Here is a 26404-nt window from a genome sequence, read left to right on the forward strand (position 1 = left end):
TCTCCCACCTTGCTCAATGTCTTGAGCTATTCATTGGAACCCCTGCCCCCCCAGCCTCACCCAAAAAGGACATCAGACATGGGCTAAAGGGTGGAAGGCCAGCTCATTACTGACTCGAAAAAGCTCCACTGACACAGCCTAATTACCTGACAAGGGGATAAATTGGACTTTTCACCAGGAATAAGGAGCCATTCCGGGTCTAAGGCTGCACCGAGCAGCTTGGGTTGAGGGGCTTAAGTCCTCATTCTCAACACCAGGGGGAATACTCTGATGCACTCCACTTGTAACCAGCTGTCCCTGTGTGCTTGTGAAATTTTGGCCTGATGATTTGTAAAACTGATATCTAATAGGCTCAATCTGTGAACGATTTGATGAGCCATACAGGTCCGCTTCCTGCACGGCTGAATTTGAAGTGCTGGGGCCTTTCATGCCAATGTGTGATGGGCCTACTTCCCTGGCGTGGGCCCAGGTACTAACCAGCATGGCGGTAGCGAGGCGGAGATGGCTCATTTAATTTCTTTCTGCCTTCTTGCAGGCTGAAGTTTACATTTGAAAAATTTCTCACCTCCAAAACCATGTTGCTAATAACCTCCAAAGGACAGGATTGGTTTACACTTAATCATTGCTGATGAGTACAATACCAGGTAGGGAAGCTTGGTGAAGTTAATTATAGTTGCTGTCATTAAGAATAAATGTGTGTCATTAGTCAATGACACTCGAATAGCCACAACCAACTCGATAGAGTGGCCAGGAACGATGAATGGCTCCAACGTTGCCGTTGGCTTGCACCAGTCAAGGCTGCTGACTCCAGCTAAGCGACACTGGCTGCAGCATCTGTCCGTCCATCTGTAGCGGAGGGGGGGGAATAAATGGAGTGGAAGGAGGTGCAGATTGTGGTCTTTGCTCAGTGTCTATATGCCAACAGATCCAGAGCTCGATGGTTGACGCCGGCAGAGATGTCACGACCTCCGCATCCCCGCTCGCCACCATAACCAGCAGCGGCTCGACCAAAAGCAGCACCTTGACGCCCTGTCGCCTCCCTACCCCCATCACCAGTGCATCCAGCTCCATCACACCCTCCTCATCTACAGCAGCCTCTTTCTTTATCAGGTGAGCACCTCCCCCAGGCTGTCATCCAAAGGTTGACTGACTAGATTAAGCAGTTGTTGAAGGAAAATGTGCATGAAGGACACACATGGATGCAAACGGCCGGCGTGTGAGGAGACTCGCCCTTGGCGGTTCATGGCGTTCACTTAAACGGAGGTGCACGATTTGCAGGTTGATGTTGTGGCCATGGTTGAATGACGGCATGCGATAGGATACGCTCCATCACAAATTTAAATGAACCTTCACTTTACAGGCGCCAGTGCCTATGAATGCATAATAGAATTACATCATTTAATATAAGTAGGGAGAGTCTCACGAAGGGGGTTAGGTTAAGCTGTGTATTGTCCTGAAGTATTTCATGTTTAATTTGTATTTTGAAAAGAGACAAACATTTGCCAGCTTGCGATTAGAATTGGAGTTTTAGCTGCTCACTGAAGCTTTTTAGTCAATTCTCAAAGTACGTTGGCAATGTCCAAACCTGCTGGGAATGATGCATGGGGACTATTGAAGGTCTGCACGGCATGAGGGAGAGGAAAGCAAGGAAGAAACTGTGACAAGAAGCCCTTGGGACATCACCGAGGGGGGATTACCTTTTTCTCCAGAGGGGATTACGAGGATTTCAATTTGCAGGGGAATTCCAGCACCACCAACTTCCTCTGCTTTCTGTTCTACGGCTGAGACAATAGCGAGGTGTGACGATTCCTGACACTGATTTATATGTTGTCATGTTTTCGTTAGAGCGGACCACAAAAAGATTATGATCAAGTACCGGCCAGACAGAGGGGGGGGGGGGGGGGGGATAGGGTGAGGTGAATCTGTTTTTTCCGCTGCAGCATGTCCTGGTGGGTTACAGGAGGTAGCGATGGAAGTCCCACCTTTCATTTGATTCCAAAGATAATTTGCTTGGCAGGAATCTAATGTTTAACTTGGCGCGGAGAAGTGTGACGATGCTACGAACAACATTCCACACATGCAGAAAAGGGTGTTGGAGATGCATTGTGGCTGATTTGAGACTTCCTGGAGCTGCTGCAGCTGTTGCTACCTAGCAAAATATTATTGTAATCATTATCTCCTCCGAATTGTCGCAACATCCTAAACGCTGATTAAAATGGTACTTTTCTGTGTTTTCATGATGAGAAAAAAAAAACGATTAGAAGAAATCCGTGTCCTTTCGGTTTGAGACTTGATTGAAAACCCCACATCTGATTAGTATTCTGGTTTGTTCTGGAAAGATACAATTAGTGGGATTTGTGCTAAATCCGCAGCGCTGGGATGGTGAAAGCGGAATGATCAAATAGTTGCTGGCTCCTTGGACATTTGTTTGACATTCAACGACAACATTTCACTTGCAAATGAATTTTTAATCAGAAAGCAATTTGCTTCTGTTGGGCATCTCTTGCTTTTGTATATATTGTGAGGAACAAACAATTAACATTCTTGCTTTGGCTCTTTATATAAACAATTTAACTCTTCATGATGAAATATTTTAAAGTAGTATTTACTTGGAATGTGATCACCATCAAGGGGGCAATCATAATTGATGTCCTAATTTTTTTTTTGTCAACATTGATGTTGGTTTAATTATATTTTAGAGAGATAAAATACTTGAAAAGAGGATGGAAAGCCAAGAAGACAGGGTCAGTAATGACCAATTAGACTGACTCGACAGTTGCATGGAGACAAGAAGAGTCAGGGGTCAAACACTGACTGGCTGCTGTGCATATTGTTTGTGTGCGTGTGTATGTGAGTGTGTACGTGTATTTGCGCTCATGAATTTAGAACCTCGTGTTTAGCCGACGAGCACGCTAAGCACTGATTGCCTTGTGACGGAGCATATGATTAGTATATTGACACAATGCTGCGTAATGAAAGCAGGTGGAGCTCACAGCAGGAGCAAAACTGGAAAGAACTGCTTCCTCTATTCCAATATTCCTCTTCCATTAACACCTGCTGATTGTAAAGGTGGGGTTATTATTACCCAGAAGGCCCGCAGGATTTCTCCGTGGGGAAGCTACAGATTGCGCAATTTTCAATATATTCAGCTTGGTCTGCTAATTTTCAATAAAGAGTGTGAAGATTTGTGGGAAAAAAAATCCCGCATTGTTTAATTAGTATACCTTAGCGCAGGGGTTTCAAACTCATTTTTTTTACGGGCCGCATTGTAGTCATAGATTTTCTCAGAGGGCCATTATGACCCAATTAAATGTATGAGCACCTCATATTATATACAGTAAAAGCTACAAAACAAACTGACATATAACTTGTTTTCAAATCAGACGAGTAAAAACTGGTCAAATATTTTTAAAAAAGAAGATATTGTTAAAAGTGAAGACAATTTGCAATTTAAGTAATGACACAGGAATTTGATGCACAATTTGTCTTCGTGGGCCACAACAAACAATGTGGCGGGCCGTATCTGGTCCCCGGGCCTTGAGTTTGACACCTGTACCTTAGCGCAAGAGAGTTCTACAAATATTGCGCAAATATTGATGGGCTGTGCTGACTGCAGAGGTGACATCAGTGTTGCGGGGGCACGGTTGGGACAGCTGTTTACTGGAATGTGAGCCTCGGAGGAGTGTCAGGAGGAAGTGGCCCGGGTTTATTGTACCTGCACTGCAGCTGCTGCCTAGGTGAGCCTTGTTTGCTAAAGACTATGATTTCACACAAGGAATCTCCCGTAATTGTTGGCAGCCGTCGTTCTCGTGCTCGCTCACGTTTGTGCTCTCGTGCCGCTTCCCTTTGAACTGCTTTGAGCGCACTGCAGAAATTGAGTTCAGTATCGGTGACCTTTGACCTTATAAACACTCATCTGGATGAATGGACAATTCCCGCAGACTCACACTTCGAACGGTGCCGTTTGGTTGGTTGCAGTGCGTATGACAGTAAAGATCATGATGCCTGATAAGTGGGCGGGGCTTATTATGTGGAGTACAGAGGTCCACTGAGTGAGTGTGGAGCCACATGGCAGGAATAGCAGGACAAGACCAAATGTGCTTGTAAATGATGGCTTTCGGAAAGCCAGCTCGGGCTCGATTCTAACTGCATCAGGAACCGGAGATGTGCAACTGTGGGGAAGAATATTAGATTGACCACAATGGGAGTCACGTAAGATCTGTTCCCACACGATATCCAGATTCTTTGTATGTTTAACGCCTCTGTTATGTTTGCGGGTTCTTCGTTTCTGCAGGCCACTCGTTTGATCTTTCCAAAGTAGGTTTCTATCTGTTCTGTCCTTTTCTCCTGTGCAGTTTATGCATAGTTGAGGCTAGACTGTCTGCTCCCTGGAGGTGAGAGGGTAATGGTTGTGTTGTCAAGCCACCGCAAGATGGATTCCTCCACTGGGGCAGGAGTGTGAGCAGAATGTATAGCATAGCAGAAAAAGACACCGCTGAAATGCTGGCTCTCTTTTGAGACGCCAGTGTAATGTTAACACCTTCTGATAAACGAGAAATGATTCATATCAATCTGTCGAAGGCCAGCACGTATTCCCAGGGCAGCAAATGGTGCAATTACAAGTATGGAGTGGGTGGAATTTGAGATGGTTTGCTTTATTTATCTTTTTTTTTTTTTAACCGTAGGCTCAAACACTGATTGCTATTTTACCACTAAAATCAACATAGTGGAATTGATGGCTGCTAAACGTGCAGTGCCAAACGGCTGCACTAACTGAGGCTGTTGCGGCTCATCCAAATACATCTTGGTGTGATTCCATCCAAGCCCGGCTGAGCTCCACCAAGGCTGACGTGTTGACGGAGATCCAGCCCGGCCTTGTTGTGTCAAGGACAAATCCTCCAACCACCCATGTGGTTTGCGAATCTGCCCGCAGCTCTTTGTATTTCTCACCGAACAGTTGCTATGGGAGCAATAGAGCGTTCATTGCATGCTTAATTCTGATTTCATTTCTACGGTGTCTACTTTCTACGAGTCTACCTTCTTCCTTGGAACAAGTGATAGTATCATGCCCTGCAGAAGTAGGCTGATGCACGCCATTATGACAGCCAGCAGTATCACTTGCGCTTGTCATCACCAACCTGCTAGTGAGAACCAAAACGGAGTGTTTGGTGCAGCTTCTGCTCTCTCCCTCTCCCTTGTTCCCCCAGATAAAGCTCTGAGTCAGTAAGTCTGTCTGGCCCACTCACATAGCCTGCAGAGGGTGGATGTCTGACAAACAAAAGAGCTGAAGTGCTGACGTGAGGCTATGTGCTCACCCCTGGTCCGTGTGGACTAAACCCCGCGGGGAGTGGAAGAAGCACGGCGCTTCTGAGAGATTCCTTTCTCATGTAGAGTCATGAGAAGACTTCTGTTGTTACTTGTCACCTTACATAGGGCTGCCTTTGTTTCATTCTATTGGTAGAGGTGATAAAAATATGGACGTAGGAAGAAAAGGTCAAAGCTTTCATTCCATTTTCAGCCCTACGTAGAACTCAATTGAACAGGAATGTGCGATAAATAATGTCAGTGGATGTCCAGCCTTTTTTTTCCCCTGATAATAAAAAAATGCACTCCTCTCTAAAAAAAAAAAATCGTTAGCTCCCAGTTTAGCTTGAGTTGTTACTCTGAATGGCGAGCCAATCTCACGCCTTGTGGGCTCGGGGTTACAATCCGTACTGTTTTCGTCTCAGTCAGTGACAGGTGTCATGCAAATGCACACTGTTATCATACAATGCGAGAGTGTTTCAGGATAAGGTTGCGTTTAAGTGCTTTAGCTGATGCAAGGGGATATGTGTTGGAGGATTTGTATGACCTATTATGTGCACATGCAAAATAGCTCCCAGTGGCCTCTGATACACAAATGGCTCCCGGGCTTTAATATGGTACCATGACTCACGACAGACTTTCTAGATTCAGACTTGTCACCATCTTCATAGTACTTTTAGGAAATAGACTCTGATTCTAACATTCAGATATTTCAAAGCTTTTCCGATATGTGCAGTGTCAAGCCAAAAGTTGCAGTAAAGCTTTTATCCTCTCTCCTTTACCGAACACAGGATTATTCTGTAATCTGCTCGCGACCGGATGCGTGAGAGTTGGCTGCGGATGCAAAAAAGAAAAAAAAAAAATCTTATTATCCTCATCTACATTATGCGGCGTGGCCTGTGCTACTGCGTGAGTGATACAGGATCATCTTGACTTAATAATATCTTTTTAGCACGGCTATTCTTCCATTGGTTGAATGTTTTATCTGCATGCTGTGCTAAATTCCACTTTTTTCACCTTTCTAATCTGCGACCACGTAGCAGACTCGAACGCCTGCGGCGGTTATTAAGTTGCCTATTAACTCAGATATACATAAAAGATGAGTAAACACATGTTCAAACTCCCCTGCCCTTACTGCTTTGTAGCCTTCGGGAATGGGTGATTAAGCACCGAAATGATTTTTTAGCAGCCTACAGGCCACTTTGTTGTGATAGCCTTTAAGTGGACGTTCAAATAAATAACCGCTGGGTGTCTCTCCGTGGTTGCAAGTGATTAATGAAAAAGTAAAGTGGGGCAGAAGCTGTCACTTCCTCAGTCATCATGTCCCAAGATAAACATATATATATGTCAAAAAAATGCTTTTTCTTTTTATCCCTAGATGGTAAATGTTATGGTGAGCAGTGCAGCACATCCTGAGAGTTTCAAGGGGAAGGTGTGGGTGGGAACGGCGGTTGAATCCGAGTTCAACATGTGTAGCGAGCGTGTGATGTCATTCCAGTTGATTCCCTGCAGCCGCACACATCAGCACAGCCCGAATCGCTGTTTCAGACTGTGCAGGGTGTGAATACACAGGAAGGGATGAAAGCGGCTGTTAATCTTTGTCAGTGGTGCCAGGGCGGCTAGGGGGTGAGGTGGGTGGGATAAACGGCAGTCTGCACAACCCAAGGAGAATATGTCTTCATCTGTCACCTATCAGATGAAAAAGGGAATTTTTGTGCTGAGGTTTAACCCCCCCCCCCCTCGCCTTGCACGTTGAATCAGGTTTGCCATAGAACAACATATAGCTACAATTTAGCCACTCTCAAACAAAAGGAGGTCAAAAGCTAAGGATTTAGCTTTGACTCTCATTTCCAATTCTTTCCTCCAGGGCTTCTAATTGGCTCCTCCATCTCATTGACTGACAATTGGGTCCAACGGTGCCCTTTTCTTTGTCTCCTCCTCCTCCATGACCTAATGTTCATCCCATTTAAAGCCATATTAGCCAAAAACAATAAAATGAACTGTAAATAGAACTATAGCCTCTGACTTTTGCCCTCAAATGTCCCTCATTTATAGGTCTTAAGCCCTCGTTAAGATGCTTGTCTAGTCAAGAGAGCTTTGTGGCTTTACGAGGAGAGGAGCAAACACCTACAAAAGCCAAAAAGTTACAGCAAGGACACATGGTGCATTCAAGTACTCAAATCATCCCCCACTTTTTGTGTCCTTTTGTCTTTGTGTAATTATTCAATTCTTAATGCAAAAAAAAAAAAAAAGCTCGTGTTAATCCAACTGGTTACACTTTCCTTGTCTGCCATTAAACACCAAACCAGGTTTTCCTGAATATTGATGAGTTTTTGCACCAACTGTTCAATTTATTCTTGGCCAACTGGGGAATACCATTTTTGAGGGGGAAAATAAGATTCCAAGGTGTCTGTGTCAAAGCCTCAATGATCAATTTTTCCTTCTCAGGCATAAAATTATTTGGTCCCGCATTGGTGGAGCCTCAGTGGCACTGAGCCATTACATGAGAAGACTCAGCTGCTCTTTTCTTCTTCATCTTACTGGAAATGTCAGTGTCTTTGAACTGTTTCTCCCATTCCATCATCATAATCTCTGATTTATTAATCCTTTCACTTTCATGCATACGATTCCCCATTTGGTATTTGACGTCCGAGGTGAGACAGAAACAAAACAGCAGTTTATGGAACAAACATATTTTAAAGGTCTTGGTGCAACATGTTTGGCACGTGCTGTGCAGGATATTGCCCAGCCAATTGAAAGTCACATCCTTCACTGTCCACTTTAACTAGGATTCATTTATCTATATCCAATCAATCTTAGCCTGGAGTTTTTTTTTTCTTTTTCTTGCATATACTGAGAGATGGTAGACTATGCACAGGCTGGAGGAAAACAGCCAGCCAGTCAGTTAGAATCTTCAATACTTGCGAGTGATAAGATTCACTCAGCAAGATAAGTGTTAGTTCTTCCTTTCCATTTCAGGATTTCAAAATGTTTTGTTGATTTGTGAAACATTGGATTGTGAATGTGAAATAATGGACGCTTGCCACTTTGCTCAACACTCTAAGGATGAATCACTGTTTATGATGGGGGGGGGGGGGGCAAAGCGGGACAGAAGCCAGAATTTCAGACTGGGTACTCTTGATTGTTTTTAGTGAATTAAGAAAAGGAAGAGGAAGTGAGAAAATAATATATACTTATACAAAGTCAACTTGTGTGATTAACCTCAATTATTTGCTCCATCTAACTATTTCTGCTTAGCCTTTCTTGCTTTTACACATTTTTGGCTGTATATACTTTATGCATTTGGGAACATGAGGTCATGATTGCTCAATCACCACCGAAGCGTAGCATCGGTCCACTCGTGTTTTGGCATCATGGACATTTGTCGGCTTGCACGGATATGCAGATTTGGCATATATTTGGAGAAGAGCCAGATGGGCTACATTGTTTGAGTGTGGCTCACCTTTTTGTTGGTAATACATTTATTTTATTCCCCCTTGCTCATCTCTGGGTCAAAAGGGTGTTTGATGGTGTCGAGGGCAGCCCATCAATAAGACGGTGTCTAGTGATTTTAGCCCAGGGTGGTTTCCTCTTATTGATTCTCCAAAAGCCAGCACCTCACCTGAACGACTTCCTTGTCATTCAATCCCGAGCATCTGCTAATATGGCATTTCTGGCAGCCTATCCAGCTAACAACATGGCTTTGTAAGCATTCCTTTCATAAACCCAAGACAAATTCGGAGCGTCTCCAAATGTGAGCCAGTCTGAAGCATTGTGCTGTAGTCATTATCGCTGCCTGGTGGTGAGCTTGGCTGCAGCTCAACATTCCCGTCTCCATTCATGAAGAGCCATTCTGGACAGCTAATCAGCTGCGCTGTGAGCGTTTGTTGTGCACAGTCTGATATCGCTCTCACTCATCTGATCCCTGCATGTCTACAAAGGGACAAAAATAAAAAAGAAACTCACTGAAAGGAAATGTCAAGGATAGTAAATGTGGCCAGCGGGGTAATTAGCTTCAGAAAAGGCCCTACCTAAAGATCTCTGCAGCTGGCATGACAAATTTGCACAAACAAGGTGTAAGCAACAAATGATTTTTTGGGAAATGAGGAATTTCTCTCTCGCTCTCTCTCTGATACTGAACAAAGAAATTTTCTTTAGGATCATTTCAATATGCATTATCTGTCCTCGAGGTCTGTTCAGTAGGAGACAGTGATGAAGCTGAAACGCTATCAGGGCACTTCCAATGGTGACCGTTTACAATTATGACGTCATCTTGACATATAACATTCACGAAAGGGGAGACGCATTAGTCCAATAATGACTAGTTAGCCTGTCAGTGTGACCAATGTTCACATTGTCTTCCATGTGGATGCTTGGCAATCAGGACCCAGCAGCGGGATTGGAAGCATGTGGCAAAGCTTGGAGCAACGACTCCTGCGCTTTGAAATAAGCTCCAGAGGCAAATTAAGTTGGACACGCTACAAAACAGCACGGGGAAGCGCGCCGAGGCTCGGAGGAAGCTAAAGGTTACGTGATACATCAAACCGCTTCATTACAATTCTGTGCTCGGCAAATAGGTAGGCAAGGAGTCTGGATTTTTTTTTTTCTTTCTCTGCTTCCATAGTCAATCCATCCAAGTTCATAAAAGGGGCACTGTGTCAGAAGCTGAGAAGTGCACAGAGAGCGTGTGTATATTTGCGCTGAATGTTCTTTCATCTGGCAGCACCCACACTGGCGCTGTCGGACGCTATCCAACAAGACCGGGTTGGTCGGCGGCCCAGGGAGCTCCGTGCTAAATTGGCAGCCCGGGGAATACGGAGCGCTCTTGCCCTGATGCTCGCCCACGCGCAGGCTTTCATTCTCCTCTTTCTACCCTTGACCGTTGACTGACTGCACTCAATCTCAGCGTCCGGCATCAATCTGTCACTCCAATGTCTTTGCCACCTTGCTCATTTAGTTGCAACATTGCTTATTTATGCTATCCTTCCTTATCTGTACATCATTTTAGATTAATAGCACCTAGTTAATTACATTCTGCAACAAAGACAAAATACAAATGTGCATATAATGTCATGAGTAACCACACCAACATGCTCACATGCATGTACTGTAGGCATACTAACCAAATCTGTTTGAAGTGTGGGACCCCTAAAAGAAGAGAGGGCTCCTGTGGGCATTAAGTATTCATCTGACGTGCAGTGGGGTGCACTGCATGCATGTGCGCGAGTTGGGGTTAGAAGAGCCTCTGTGTGTGCATGTGTGTGTGTGTGTGTGTGTGCGTGCACGTATGTGCATGTAGGGAAAAACAGTACTCCAAATTGCGCCGCAAGCAGCCAGCAATCGAGTGAGCTGACACTCCGTTGGGCTGTCGAAAGGAAAAGGGGATGGGCTGGGGGAAAAAAAGAGAGAGAGAGAGAGAAAGCAAGAGAGGGAGAGAGAGAAAGCAAGAGAGAGAGAGGAAGCAAGAGAGAGAGAGAGAGAGAGAGAGATGAGGCATAGCAGGACAGCTGCCAGAATTTCTCTGCGAGTAGAAGGAGCAAGAGGCAGACTAGGAATTCTCTCCCTTCTCAGCCAGCCAGTGGAAATCTTGCATCCTAGTCCGGCATGCTGATTCCTGCATGTGAGCAGTGGGAAGGACGTGATCCTCAGAATGAGCAGCCACCACCACAGGGGGATTAAGCATGCAGCCTGTGATGTGAATGCAGAATGAATGTGAATGAAGGGGCGGAGAGCAAAACTGTGTGGACTCTTGCTGGATTGCTGAATCTTTGGACGGCGGATGAAGTTTTTCGAGAGCAGAAGGATGGAAAGCTTTAGAAGTGCTTTAGTGGCGCGTGAAATGAGGGGATGCTCGGTCTCCTCCTGACCCCTCGTTTCTTCTTTCCAAGAAGCCCTGCGGACTACCTGCCCCCCTTCGCACATTGGGTACTCTTTTCCTCCCCCCCCATTCAGTTCCGACGTCGCCCACACCTCCTCCTTCTACTCGGCATCATCTTCGCTCTGTGAAATCAGGTGGACCTTCTATGATTGCCATCGGAGTAAAAAGAACCCCGGCGCCCTGGCTGGCGAGTGGCCCCGCCTTGCTCCGTTCTTGCCAGATTGTGGCGGCATATCAAATGTTCAAGTAATGGAGAATGCTGACAACTCAAACATGGACTGCAAAGTTGGACTCTATCAGTTGTCTGTTTGCTGACTATCAGCTAGATAATGGATTGGAAAGAGCTGTAAGTATCCATCACAGCAATCACTCTAACTTTATTTTATTTGCAGTAGATGCGAGCAGATTTCAGTCTGTCACTTATTCTTGACTTCATTTATTCTAAACTGCACATGAACCAGCATCACTGCTGGCAGTGAACAGGTGGACAAGCTGCCTGAGCCTCTCCTCAAAGCTTATTTCCATTGACTGATTGCAGCCAAGTAGGAGAGATGAGGGGAGTGTTAGCGAGAGAGGAAGCGACAAGTCATTCATTTCCTTTTGCATTTCCTGCGTATTTGTTATTTTTAGAAAGAAAAAAATAGCCGTAAATCCATTTTTTTCCCCCTTTTCTTCCTTATAAGTACAAGGGCAACAGTTTTAATGCGTGAGGCAAATTTTGACCACAGTGGTCACAACAGTCAGGAACCAATAACCATATTTATGTATTTCCTGTTGCTTCTTGATGCAGAATAAAGAGCGTAAGATGAAGTGTCTTGAATCAATGGGCTGCAAAAACAGTACCTCACCAATGTAGCTTCACCTCCCATTCACCTCCACCATCATCATTTTTTCATCCGCACAATCCAGCCGGCATGCTCTCACACATCAGCCACTCCCCTGGGACAACCTTCTCCTGTAGCCCTCTTGGATGCAATAATTATTCCATCAGCCGGCAGCGTGTTCTCTGATTGTGCTCAAGGGTTGTCGCTGCAGGGGGGGCGTACAGTGGAGAGGTGAGGGATGAGGGGAGTTCTAGCTGGGTGGGGTGGCGGGGACAAAGGGAGGGAGGTGTGTGTTTTTGGCAGTCCTGTCCGGAAGAGACCTGAAATGGACTAATGGGGGTTGCTTGTTCACTTCTGTTGCTTCTCCCATGTGACATCCCAGCAACAACTAGACAATTTCAGCGAGTTGTGGAAGTATTGCACTTTCTGCGACCTCGCATTGTCAGATTGGTTGATCCCAGCAAAGTTTGACTATATTCCCTGCAGACCCTGCAGAGATATAGCAAGACAAAAATAAGTCGACGGGCCAGACTCAGCTGACCTTGTCTGATTTTCTCCATACGGTGGATAACAATTTGAAGGACTTTCCACAGTGTGGCTTGTGTTACATCAGTTTTAAGCGCTCAGCAGCGTATAGCCTACTTGGTTTGGTAAAAAAAAAAAGAAAGCACTGCATGTTTCGCTTTGAATTCTAAAACAGGAGAATATCGTGTGTTGTAATTGCCCTAGAGGAGAAACTCCCGATTGTTGTTATTGTTCCACATCTAGGAGCTCTGTGTTTGTTTGATGCAGATAAAATCAATGCTCTTCACAGCTATGTCAATAGTAAGAAAAAGATAGTCCCCTGGGGGAGGCAAAATGGCTTTGAAGAAGATGCATGACAGCATCTTTCATTGGAATGGGTTCTTGAGAATTTGTTCTCGTGGGAAGATGAAATAACTGGTGGTGGCCTTCTGGTTCTTACGCAATATGTTTGGTGTCGTTTCATTGCAGGGCAGCTCAGAAGCTCAACCTGTCCTCCAAACGGAAGAAGCAGCAGCCTTCCCTGCTTCACCCACAGGAGCCTTCCATCTACCCCACCAACTTCAGTGGTATCCTGCAGGTGTCGCCCCCTCCTGCCCCACCATGCCTGCTCCGTGCCAGCTCCAAAGTCAAAGAGAATCCAGGGATGGGAAAGGTGAGACACCACGTGCACCCAACTAATAAAATAAAATAAAATAAAATAAAATAAAATAAAATAAAATAAAATAAAATAAAATAAAATAAAATAAAATAAAATAAAATAAAATAAAATAAATTAAATTAAATTAAATTAAATTAAATTAAATTAAATTAAATTAAATTAAATTAAATTAAATTAAATTAAATTAAATTAAATTCATTGTACATCATGTATGAATGTATACAGCAAAATTATGACTTGTAATCCTGCGTGCAAACAAACAAGGAAGTAGCATGGCAGCGAAACCAAATGCACAGTTGTGAAAACATGACCTCATCGCTGCACTTTGACAGAGGTAAATATACACAAGACACAAGAGAGGGTGAAAGCTGGGTGGAGACACACTGGACAACATACTGAAGGCAGTTTGCTGTGGCTCAAACAGTCTCATTCTGATAAGCCTGCAGGAATGTCATGAATTCTCTTATTTGTGAGACCGGTATTCCTCTCACTGAATAGGCTGAGGGTGGCAAGAGACAATCACAAATTGCAAATCTCTTCTTGTATCAACAACAGGTTTCGGATTTCCATGATTGCCGCACTGCGCACCGACGTAAGCCAAACTGGTAGCGATTGAGCAGTCATTAAAAAAATCCATGTAAACACATCACTCTTCCTCTGTGGTTTATTGACTATTGTTTGTCTGAGCTGGCGTCCTGTATTTATAAAACAGAAGTCCCTGAACAAGTCCCACCTGGGTAGGAAGCGCTTGCTTTTTTTGTGCCAGGTATCCAGACAGTCGGGCCATTTATTGTGAACTTCCCAGTGAGACACACTAAGTCTGCGTTGTAAACAAGCCCAAAACTGAGGTAAACTGTGCATCTGTGCACCCAAAGGGCTTGTTTCCAAAGAGGTGATTAACATTTATGGCATTGTTACGAGTGTGTAAAGCTCGGATATAATTCTAAAGCCATTGCATTTGTTTCTTTTCTGTCTTTGTGCCCATCTGTCTTGAAATTGTTGAGTGACTATGTCGTAATACTCTTAAATTGTTCCACGATGTGTCATGGCAAAAGTAGGTCGCGTCTACTTTTGACTGATTTGGGGAGGGCCCAAATAACACTAATGGACTTGTTGAGGGATCTCGGGGCAGCGAACCAGGATCCATTAGCACAGCAGTCTGAGGTGTGAAAGTACTGGAGTCAATTCTCTGTGGGCTCAAGTATGGCTTCTTTGCCAACATAAATATAACTGAGGCATTTGCTTGGCTGGTAGCCTCTGTGTGAGAAGCTGCAGTGATGTGGAAGCCCTCTAAATGTCACAGCAAATGTAATATTATATGCACATGTCAGTCATGGCAAGAGCTCTCCTGTTGAGTGGAAAGCATGGACTTTGCAAGAAATGGCTTTCCAGCCACATTGTTTTTGGAGCATTGGTAGCAAATCATCTTGCGAGTGTAGATCTTGCAGTTCCTTATGATAAATGCAGTTTCTTTTTTCCTTTGCACAAATGGGGACCACACCCATAGACACGATAAACTCTTCAATCGTGCAGCACTGACTGACTGCATGTTAGACTAAAGTGGCACTCCCTCATACTCGGTAACCATGGCGATTAGATGGACAACATCCCTCGCCGTAATATGGTCAGGCATGACGGTGACCTACGGATTGCGCAAATGTTGCATTTGTTGTTCGGCACCTGATTCTCCATTTTCCAATCATAGAGGTGAGAAGTAGGAAAAGTGAGTAGGTGCTATGGAGGGGGGGGGGGGATTATGCTTGTGCACTCCCGTGCGGGTGAGCTTCCTTTCGTGCAGAAAAACACCCCAGCAGAGCGCTAATCCTCTCGCATGACACTTGCTTCACACATTCATCTGCACCACTCTCCGCCTTGACTTTCAATGCACACCTTGCCGCCTCTCGCTGACACCATTAGGCATTAGGATGACCTGCCGAGTTTGCCAGTCAATGTTGGATTGTGCGTTTCCACGGAAACCTTTGGTGTCCATCAACTCTGATACAGATGACGTGATGTTAATGCACAATGTGGCACTGAGCTTTCCTTTGGGAGGCCGAGCTATATTCAGAATGCCTATGTAATTTATTCTCTTTTGTCAGTACTCAAAGCAAAAAAAACAGGCCTGTAATTTTTATCCCTTTGTGGCGAATCCGAAAATGTCCTTCTGTCGTGTCTGGCCATTTTTCATGCTTTGTTATTTGCTTTATAATTGAACATGTCTTTTTGTCTCTTCTCTTTATTTCCCTCTGGTCTGCAGGTCAAAGTAATGATGCGTATTTGCCCGTCTTTGGAAGCGACAGACTCGTCCGAGTCTCAATCCTTCCTGAAAGTGGACAGCAGGAAAAAGCAGGTCACCCTTTACGATCCCGCATCCAGCCCGCCACACTCAAGTTCAGGACACAGACGCTCCGCCACTGTTGCTGTCCCAAAGATATTTGCTTTTGATGCTGTTTTTACCCAAGACGCCTCACAAGTAAGTACACAGACATTGTGTGTCTGAAATGTTTTTAAAGGTTGCATGTGGTGCTTCATTCTTTCAAGGGTAAAGGAACGTCTTAAAGCTGATAGGGAGTGGCCAGGGGCTTAAAAAAAGTGCCGCTCTCGGGTCAGGGGGCACCCTTAGCAGGGTGGGCCTAACAGCTGGGCCTTTTAAACCCTCTGGGGAATGATTTGAATCCACTCCAGTTATATCTAACCTCACTGCTAGAATCTAATCTCAGCCCTCGGGAAGCAGATCCACTGACATGAAAGACAAAAGGTCGGGTACGTGTTTACAAAATGCTCTTAAAATTTGCTGTGTCTCAGGGAACGTTTAATAAATGCAAGTCATCATCTCCTTCATAATTTACGCTACTTGGAATAAGTGTTTGCCTAAGTAAGCTGCTGATAGTTTAACCCTAAAAGGTTTTTTACTGCAGAGCTGAGGCCAACATGCTTCGATTGTGCCGCTGGGACTGCACTGCTTGTGGCTAACTGTATCAGCAAGCTGCTGTGCTGTTAGAAGCCTTGTTTGCTGTATGATGTATGGGAGGGGCGGGGGGATTCTGCTACCCGACCCCAGAGGGCCTATACTAAAACAAATTGAAAAAATGAGGAAGGCATTAACGCATGCATACCCGACAGAGCAATAAAAACTATTGAGCAAGATTTGGCGATGCCAAGTAAATGTTTATTTAAAAATGTATTGTGGGTGTGAAATGATTTGAGTGCCTGATGATTACCCACAGGCGGAGGTGTGCTCAGGTACGGTGGCAGAGGTCATCCAGTCAGTGGCGAATGGCGCCGATGGATGCATCTTCTGCTTCGGACAGGTTAAGCTTGGTAAGGCTGAATGATTTTGAAATGTGTTGTTTTCTCCTCTCAATATGTCAATCAAAGATTCCAATTGATCAAATTTTCCCTCAGGCAAGACGTACACGATGATTGGAAACGACGACTCCACTCAGACCTTAGGTGTTGTGCCCTGCGCCATCTCCTGGCTCTTTAAGCTCATCAATGAACGCAAGGAGAAGACGGGTGCTCGCTTCTCCGTCCGGGTGTCTGCGGTGGAAATCTTTGGCCAAGATGAGGAACTTAAGGACCTGCTGTCTGACGTATCGACGGGTAGCCAGCAGGAGGGCCAGTCGCCAGGCATCCATCTCAGAGAGGATCCCATTTGCGGCACTCAAGTAAGAACCAGCCAACATTTTTTTTACAGCATCTCTTTCGGGAAATGCTAACAATATTATAAAAAATGGCGTATCTAATTTTTTTTTCCTCCCAGCTATTGCTGCCAGTTGTACTCTCTTGCCATCAGTATCTTATTGATGGCTTTCACCTTACCGTTGCGTTGACTCTCTTGTCAGCATCCATCAGCGTCTATTATGTGTGTGTGTGAGCACTTCTAAGCACAATGGAGGTATTATTGGGGGATGGTGTCGCTTTGAAAAGCCACTCACAGGTGTTGCTGTCAGATGTTTGGTGAATGTGGATCTGCCCTCACTTCAAAGTCAGCTCTTCTTCTGCTTAGCAGCCACTTGGAGGTTGCTTTCATATTTCTTTTTCTGTCTTGTCCAACTTTATCAGCATCCATGGTGAAGACCTGCTTCCTACTATATTACATCTGCTAATCTTCCTCCCTCCGTGCACGTATCTGCTGTTTTAATTGCCCCCGAGACCCAATCTAATGGGCAGAAATATGTGCTGGGGTCCAATTAAGCCTTCCTTTCCAGATCTGGTCTTATTCTCAAAACACCATGTGGATTCTTTTGCTCACCATTGCCTTTTCTACAAAACCCTCACCCCCCCCCCCCCCCCCCCCCCCACATCAAACCCATTCACAGCTTCAGAATCAGAGCGAGCTTCATGCCCCGACAGCTGAGAAGGCAGCCTTCTTTCTGGATGCTGCCATGTCGGCCCGCAGCACCAGCCGACCCGATGCGGATGAGGAGGAGCGACGCAACTCGCATATGCTCTTCACGCTACACATCTACCAGTATCGTATGGAGAAGAGCAGCAAGGGAGGAAGTTAGTGTCATTTTAATTGGGGCTATGCTACAATTCACTGGCACAGAGGTTCCAATTATTTTAAGTATAAACATCAATAAAAATATCATACACAAATGATCATAACATATATATAGATGCATACATTTATGTTAATAAAGAAAAGCCCTAAGGCAACTAATATTATGCCTGATTGAAAAAAAAAGAAAAAAACTTAGATATGAAAACTCTTCCTTTAGAATTTGTCAAACTTTAGCAGCAATTTCTATCCAGTCACTTAATTTTCTAAATTATTTAAACAACTCCTTGGATTCTTTTTATTCATATTTGTTTGTATGTGTGTGCAATCATTGTGTTACACAATTTATTTTGGAATGATTTGCACATCTGGAATAAGCTTGAATCACTTCGCAATTTTAGTCAACCAGTCTAGTCAGGTCTGTGTAACTTTTCAAATCAATTAACATTGTGTGAGAAACTTTATGTGTGTTTTACTCATCGCTTTTCTCCCTCGGCCATTTTCCCTTTAGTGTCAGGTGGGCGGAGCAGGCTACACCTCATTGACCTGGGGAGCTGTGAAAAAGTCTTGAGTAAAAGTCGAGACGGAGGAGGAGGTGCATGTCTCTCACTGAATGCATTGGGAACCGTCATCATGGCTTTGGCGAATGGAGCGAAGCACGTACCTTACAGGTAAGCCTCGCCTATTACTCACCGTTTAGTCCATCTGTCATCTTATCGAGCAAGTCCTTGCAAGTTGAGCTTAGTTTGTCTTCACTGCTGCTGCAGCAAGTTCAAATGATTTGTCCTCTTGGACAGAGTTTTAAAATAAGCTCACTTTATTTTTATTGGAATCTATGACCGTATTTATGACAGGATATACTGATAATAATGATCCCCGTTAGGGAGAGCAAATTAACCATGTTGCTGAGAGAGTCCCTTGGCAACATCAACTGCCGAACCACCATGATTGCCCACATTTCTGATTCCCCGGTTAACTACGCCGACTCACTCACCACCATCCAGTTGGCATCCCGGATTCATCGAATGAGGAAAAAGAAATCAAAGGTACCGAGATCATTTTATTACCATGGTGCATTTCTTAAGAGCGTTTTGAACCCATTTACATTATTTAACAAATCACTATTAACTATGCAGTGCAGATTAATGATCAAATATTATATGAGTGTTGCTGACGTACAGCATAATGCCATTGAAATGATATCTTCCATGTTCCATGCCACGACTTGATCCTTTAAACAGGTCTTCAACCTGTAATTCTGGAGTGATAAAGCAAATTAATGTGTAATTACCCCTGCAAATGAAAGATTATCAGTGCAGTAAGTAGTATTTCTCAGCTCCTCAACATATTATCGTGTAATCAATACCACTCCCTAAGGCATTGTGTAATGCATTTCTTTGTATTAGGGAAATATATGCTCCAGATAATTAGGCGCAATGACAGCATACATTTATTCCGTTACGGTTCCAAGCATGATTACAATGTAGTCCAGACATGGCAATTTATTTTATTGACATTCATTTCTGCGTGACTATTGATGTGCACTTTTAACCTTGGTATAAAAATTGACGGATAATTTCCCAGGAATTAATTTAGCCTCCATCTTGCTTTAAGATTGAATTGTGGCAATTAATATGCAGTACGTATAAACTGGTTTTATAGATCATATTGCTGACTTAATATTAATATTAAAAGTTTTTGTAGATCCTTCAAAAGTCAGTTTAATTCACTTGTGTTTTTTTTCTAGTATGCATCCAGTTCATCTGGAGGGGAAAGTTCCTGTGAGGAAGGGAGGATCCGTCGACCACCCCACCTCAGGCCTTTCCATCCTCGGACAGTAGCCCTAGACCCGGATCTACCCTCTCTGCTCAGTGACCCAGACTACTCCTCCAGTAGTGAGCACTCGTGCGATACTGTCATTTACGTGGGCCCGGGTGGAGCTGCGATCTCAGACAGAGAGCTGAGTGACAATGAAGGTCCACCTGCTTTTGTTCCCATCATCCCTTCCCTGAACAAGAAGAGGGCAGTCAAGGAAGGTCCCTTAGACAGAGACCAATTCTTTAAATGCAACACGTTTGCTGAGCTTCAAGAGAGGCTGGATTGTATAGACGGTAGTGAAGAACCTACAGCATTTGTTGGTGAGGGTAAGCGAAACCAAGCGAGCCCCAAGATGGACAAATCCAAGGAGAGCGGAAGCTCTGTTTCACCAAAGACTGTTGCAAGTATGACTTGCAACCAAGATGGCACGTCACCCAAACAATCTCCTAAATCTGTTGCTGTACAGCCATTTTGCAGTCCTGGCACTAAAACAAAAGTGGACATTTCTGAAAGGCAAAACATACCTTCAGAAAGCAAACAACCGGAATGTGTTCCAAATGTATGCAGAACCAGCGCTGATGGTGAGAGGAACTTGGTTTCAGAAAACAGTGTCGATACTGATCAATTGCCAATCGCTGCAACGGTTCATCCTGAACCAGTTGTAAGGGAGAAGATCTTCTTCAACAAGAAAGCATCTCACAAGGAAAATTCAGAAAAGACAGAACGGTCTACCACCAGAATGCCCCCGGTTGGAATGAGCCACCAAGCAGTCAAACGGAGGGATCCTTGTGCTTCTCCAAGTCATCGGTCTCCGATGGAAGTTTGCCAGATCAGCTCCGCCTTGCAGGAAAGATGTTTTGATCGGGACATCCTCAGAGCTACCGTCACCTTGCAGCAGCCTGTGGAGCTGAATGGAGAAGATGAGCTGGTATTCACCGTGGTTGAAGAACTGTCTATTGGCGGTATTGGAGTTAAGGGCCGGCCATCCAGCATCATCAGCTTTAACAGTGATTGTTCTCTGCAGGCTCTTGCTTCTGGCTCCAGACCTGTTAGCATTATTAGCAGCATCAACGATGAATTTGATGCCTACACATCATCTGTTGGTGGAGCTGAGGTAAATGTTGAAATGGTCACACCGCTGCAGGAAGGAATAATGGAGTGTGTACATAGTAGAGGTTCATCTGTCAGCTCTTGGCTTAGTGAAGTGAGTGTCTGCACCCTGGAGAGTGAAGGGGCACAATCTTCTGATGTCTTTCTTCCTCCAGACAAGAGTATTGGACCAGAAGCCACTTTTCATTTTGAATCCCTTGACATGTTCCATCCTGGACCATCAACTAGAGAAGCCAAGAATTCCTTGAATGACAGTGGGTTTAGTTTTTCAGAACAGGACAGTGACAGTGTCGCCTCAAGCAAGCTGTCCTTGACCAAGTGCCCCCCATCTCCAGATCCAACCAAAGCACCCCATAGATTACCTTCTAAAATAACAAAAGCTCACTCACTTAGCTCCACACAGAGCTCCTCTATGGTTCACTCCAGTCTTCCAAGGAAGGTCAAACCTACCTCATCCATCCCCAGTAGTAGCAGTAGCAGCAACAGCAGAGATCCAGCGAGGCAGGAAAATCCCTGGCAGCGCACAGACAACCTCTCACAAGCGCAACCCATTGTCCCCGCTAGCAGGTTTGTCAGAACCCCTCCCAGTGGTATCTCCACGAGCAAAGTATCCAACAACTGTAACAGTACATCTCGACCATCCAAGGTACATGGGTCTACCTCATCCCAAAGGGTGGTTGATGGGTGCGAGAAGTCTGCCTGTAAGAAATCTGAACCCCCCAGCAGAATGCCTCAACTAAGAAGAGGTGCCACCACTCTAGGAACAGTGCCCGTCATCCATTCCTCAACGGACTACAAGGGAACCCAAGATGCTGCAGCAGCAACAAGCCTTAAATTCTCCTCTCTCGGGAAAAACAACAAGGCTAACTCACAGAAGTCAAGTTATCTACCCAGACCTGGTTGCATATCCCCTCCTCCACCACCGGTAAGAAAGTCCAGCCTGGACCAAAAGACCAAGATTCTTCTACCCCAAAGTGCCTTAAAGTCAGCATATGGGGAGGCAGGAAGGAGCATTGGGGCAAGGGCAGGCGTGTCAGAGGATGAGCTTGAGGTTCGTCACAGAGCAGACTCCATTCATTTCAAAACCTCCAGTCTAAGATCTGACCATGTCAAAGTTACTTCTAGTCTGAAGGCAAGAGGAACGAGAGGTGAAGCCGGGCATCACTATGGGAGTCAGATATCCTTAGAGAGGTGTGACAGTTTGTCTCTGTCCAGCACCCGAGCCGGGCTTAGTCGAGAAAATAGTGGAGCGAGTCTCGGTAGCGGCACTGGCAAAGTTGGTAAATCCATCCCGAGATTTGGCCTTCCTAATTCATCAAGTTCTCCGATCGCTACCTGCCCGTCATCTCCAGGAACCATAAGCAAAACGGGCCAGGTCAAAGCATCAGGAAACCCTCGAACATTAGGATCACTTAATAACAGTAAGGCACGCTCATTGTCCGCCAACAATTCCAAGGGCTTAAGTTCCTCCACCAAATCTTTGGCCACCGCTGTGACTAGAACTACCAATGCCAACCTTCCGCCATCAGGTAGAACATCAGCTCCTCGGACCACCGCTGCTGTCAGCAGCAAACCAGGGAGAGGGACTATCATGGGGACAAAGCAGGCCGTACGAGCCGCCAATAGCCGTGTGAGCGAACTGGCAACAGGCGGAATATCCGGCAAACACGTGAGAGTTTCCGGAGATTCCGACAGCGGTAACGACAGTGGCGTGAACGTGGGGGATGACAAATCCCCAACAGCTATGCTACCTTCTCCGTATAGCAAAATTACAGCGCCTAGACGACCTCAGCGCTATAGCAGCGGACATGGTAGTGACAACAGCAGCGTGCTGAGTGGCGAGTTGCCTCCCGCTATGGGCCGCACAGCTCTCTTCTATCATAGCGGTGGCAGCAGCGGATACGAGAGTATGATCCGTGACAGCGAAGCGACGGGGAGCGCTTCCTCTGCCCATGACTCAATGAGCGAGAGTGGGATGTCATCTTCGGGCAGAACCAGGAGCTCCAAATATCCCAAAAAGAGAGCAACTGGTGAGATTGAATGAATGACCGTTTTACTCATTTTCAGCAAAGTCAACTTGCAACAATTTAATTTAGCAATGCCGTCTGGCAGTCTTGCTCCATTATCAAGAAAGGCTCTTTATCCTTTCTTTTCCATTATCCTCTCTTAGCAAATTAGTATTTCATCGCATTTTCTTTCCCTTTACTAGAACTCCATGAATTATTCATGCATGTACGGGAAATCGGTGATGAATGTATCACAAGAAGATGTCTCAAACTGTGTTATGTGTTAAGTTAGATGAATTGAACATGAGAGCAGAGGACCTAGCTCTATTTCTTTTAGACCATTATAAAAATTGGAATTCAGGGCCTAAACAGGACCTAAAGAAAATCCTCTAAGATATTTTCCTGTTTGTGAACCTGCAGCATGGTAACTCGGGAAAATCTTATAAATACTGTATGTATCCACCAGCACTAGCCCAGCTTTGCATCATTTGCGACTCATACATATTTACCCCCAGACTCCAGTAAATACTAAATGCACGTTTTGCAGGTTTCCAGAGAAGACGGCTAATTCCAGCGCCCCTGCCAGATACCTCTTCCCTGGGGAAGAAAGTGAGCACAGCAGCCCAGTGGGTGGACTTGCCCCCAACGTTGAAAGAACCTTTTGAAATCAAGGTCTATGAGATTGACGATGTGGAACGCCTTCAGAGAGGACGTCAGGAACAAGTTTCAGAGGTGCGTGGCGGAACTTTCCCGACATCTTGCTGACCTTGTCATGGATCATGTAACGTCTGGCTCTACTTGCTAAGCATTAGCAGGAGTTTGCATCTACAACTAGTTGTGGGAATGTCTTAGCTCACTTCTTCCCAGTTTCTTTTTAAAGACCACGACAAGAATAACATGACTCAGACGTCTGACCTTCAGTCAGCTGAGTGGCAAATTCCCAATTGGAAATGTCAGCGTAGAGAGCCTGCTAGCTGAAATTTTTGACTCCTCGGGAATGTTAACAGTTCTGGAGGCAATTACCGACAGGCTTTAAATGATATATGGACTGTTCTTGAGGGCAAGAGTGAGGATAATGAAATTGTGAGGAACGGCGAAAGAATTTGCAATGAAGACGAGGCTCAATCTGCTCAGCGCTCATCGTTGATTGCCTTTTATAGCTCCTCTTCTGTGGCTCATTGACTGCTCGCATAGCTTTAGCACAGCCATGCAGAGATGTGTTAACTTCTTACGTTTGATTTGCTTTTAATTGGAGGACACATTTCGATAGTAAAAAAAATGATTAGCACACTTTAGCTAAATATAATCGGACTAATCATGTTCCACATTGTAACTTTTTCTTCTTGTCATTTTCAGCAACCATTTCATGATGTTGACAAGGTGAGGAAACCTTTGGCTGTCCACAAATATCCACTTTAAATTTAGATCTTATGTCAATACGGGTGTTTTAACAGTTCTCATGATCCCCCAGGGCCTGTTGTATTTTAATAATAAGTTGAAGATGTTGGAGAGAAGGCAACAGCAAGTAAGAGAATTGAAATCCAAGCACGAGGTTTTGATGGAGGAGCTAGAGGACACCAAGGCTCGGCTCATGATGGATCCCAGCAAGTGGACCGGAGAGTGTCAGTATTTATTTAATTTATTTTTGTCTTTTATTGCTATACCATCATCTGAATGACCAATCTTGTTTTTGTGTGAACAGTTGAAGTGGACCCGAATTTGGATAAAGAGTCTCCGGAGTACCTGGACATCTTGGAGCGAGTCACAGACGAGCTGGAGTTTTGCGTCAACTTGTGCAAGTCGCGCGTTATGATGGTGACCTGCTTTGATATCAGCACACAGCCAGCCGGCGCTCACGAGGAACCACGGGAAGTTGAAGTGTGAAGCCAGATGGAAGTCGATTAGGAAAGGAGTCGTGAGGAAGTGAAAGGATGGTGAAATGTAGTAGCCACTGCATTGAAGAAGGCAAGATGGCGTCTTTGCATGAGAACAGGAAATCGTAAACCACTTTGCGAGAGTGCCTCGTTGTCCGGGGACGCGTTTGAAGGCAGTGAAACGAAACGTGAGCACAAATGCATAACAGTGGCCATTAGAGGAGTCAATGAACACCTGGAAGTGCCTTTTTTAAAAATTATTTCATGTCATTGTTTTTCATTTGGTGCCGCCGGCATACCTAAGCAAACCCTGAACATATTGCTTTTAAGAACAAATATTTTATATTGCATTGTAAAGTGTATTTATGATTATGTGGTGTGTAAAAAAAATCTCATCGGAAGGGTAGAAATAAAAAAGGGGGTAAAAAAAAAGAGAAAAAGCAATAAGCTAATGTTATTGCGCTCCCAGATTTTGCCTTTTGTCTTGTTTGAAACCTCAGTCAGCATTTTCGGCATTTTCAGTCAGCCTCTTGCGCCTTATGTTCACTTTTGTAGTTTTCTAGATCTTCAAATTGGACTGTGTTTTCTGATGAATGATCTCACCTCCCATCAACCTCCGCAAGGTTGAGTGAATGTTTTTTTTTTTTTTGGTCCCTCCAGTTGCCTTGATCGCAATGAGTCTCAGTGGATGCGCAAAGGTCGAGAAGCAGTTATGTACAGTTCATCGATGAGTGTCCGAAATGAGGTCGTAAGCCAAAACATATCAATCAGAGAGCCGCTGTGATGGACAGTTAGCGTTAGGTGCTCGTTGGTACCTCCACACATGCCCATGGAATGGTTTTCTATACAAGCCTACAATAAGAAAAGGATGATGAATAGTTACACTGACAGCAAATAGGGATCTTTACAATGAAAAAAAAAAAAAGTGGCACAGAGGAGAAAGCACAAGTAAGCCTGTGTTTTAGTTTTATTGTTTTGAATCTGTTACAGCTGAGCCTCAGCTCTATGCATTCCACTTTTTACTGACAGTACTGAGTTTAAGTGCAACAGCACATTGTACTCTTTGTTTTGGATTATTTTATTTATTTGTTTTATTCTGGCAAATTTTAAAAAGATGACATAAAACGGCTCCACGTTTTTTATGGTTTCCAGTGATATTATGCATCTTAATACAAATTATGTTGGTATTAGTTAGAAATCTGTATGTCATTGGAGATGATCACTGGAAATGATTGCGAACAACTTTTTGGGGTATTTTGTTGCATTTTTTTTTTTTTATATCTGTAATAATAGGACTTTGTTTACTTTCTTTGACAAAGATGTTCTCTCTCAGGCCCTCTCTGAAGATGCTGCATGATATTTCTTAATCATTTTTTTAAGTAATGATTTCTACTCCATTTTTACCATTCAAATTTTTTACAGTAACTTCACTTTTCACTAATGTGGGTTTAGGCTTGTGAATGAAAAACCTATAATACCAAACCAAGACCTTTTTCCAAGAAATTATTTTATGTAAGGTCATATTTCATATCGAAACCCATATTTTCGAATATCTTTGTTTTTGTATAGGATTTTCAAACCCTGTGTAAAAATGTATGATATGGCAGCTTGTGTTTTACTTTTACAGTATCTGTGAATAAAATACTTCTTACGGATGATCCAGATTTTTGTGGGTTTTTTTAAATTCGCCGTTTGACATGTGATTACGCCGGGTCACATGATCAATCCCTGTTACAATAAATTCTGTTATGATCCAAACACAGTCATCCGGCCATCCAGTCATGCTTGCACATAATTCTAACGAATATCGCCGCATCTCCGCATCATTAAGTGCAATTAAAAGCCTTTAATTTTCTCAAAAATAGAAGACGTAATATGTAGTCGCAATGAACCAATCAGAGCA

The 26404-nt window shown here is 44.3% G+C and overlaps 1 protein-coding gene across 5 annotated transcripts in view; it reads left to right on the top strand.

Moving 5' to 3' along the window:
- kif26ab (kinesin family member 26Ab) overlaps positions 1-26159 on the top strand; it is a 48248-nt gene extending 22089 nt beyond the window's left edge. For 3 of the 5 annotated variants that reach the window (XM_061301120.1, XM_061301121.1, XM_061301122.1), the window contains 13 exons: positions 926-1110; positions 13000-13183; positions 15447-15662; positions 16417-16510; positions 16595-16857; positions 17512-17695; positions 18205-18364; positions 18577-18739; positions 19441-22651; positions 23175-23359; positions 23984-24007; positions 24099-24249; positions 24330-26159. In XM_061301120.1, coding sequence (XP_061157104.1) covers positions 926-1110; positions 13000-13183; positions 15447-15662; positions 16417-16510; positions 16595-16857; positions 17512-17695; positions 18205-18364; positions 18577-18739; positions 19441-22651; positions 23175-23359; positions 23984-24007; positions 24099-24249; positions 24330-24511 — 5202 coding nt within the window. In that variant the 3' untranslated portion in view covers positions 24512-26159. Of the gene's footprint in view, positions 1-925; positions 1111-3984; positions 4213-10653; positions 11529-12999; positions 13184-15446; positions 15663-16416; positions 16511-16594; positions 16858-17511; positions 17696-18204; positions 18365-18576; positions 18740-19440; positions 22652-23174; positions 23360-23983; positions 24008-24098; positions 24250-24329 lie in introns of those variants that run through there. The other 2 variants (XM_061301124.1, XM_061301123.1) reach the window with 2 other exon arrangements.
- Positions 26160-26404: the final 245 nt, after the last annotated feature.

The sequence above is a fragment of the Syngnathus typhle genome, linkage group LG16, assembly GCF_033458585.1.
Source record: "Syngnathus typhle isolate RoL2023-S1 ecotype Sweden linkage group LG16, RoL_Styp_1.0, whole genome shotgun sequence".
NCBI lineage: Eukaryota > Metazoa > Chordata > Actinopteri > Syngnathiformes > Syngnathidae > Syngnathus > Syngnathus typhle.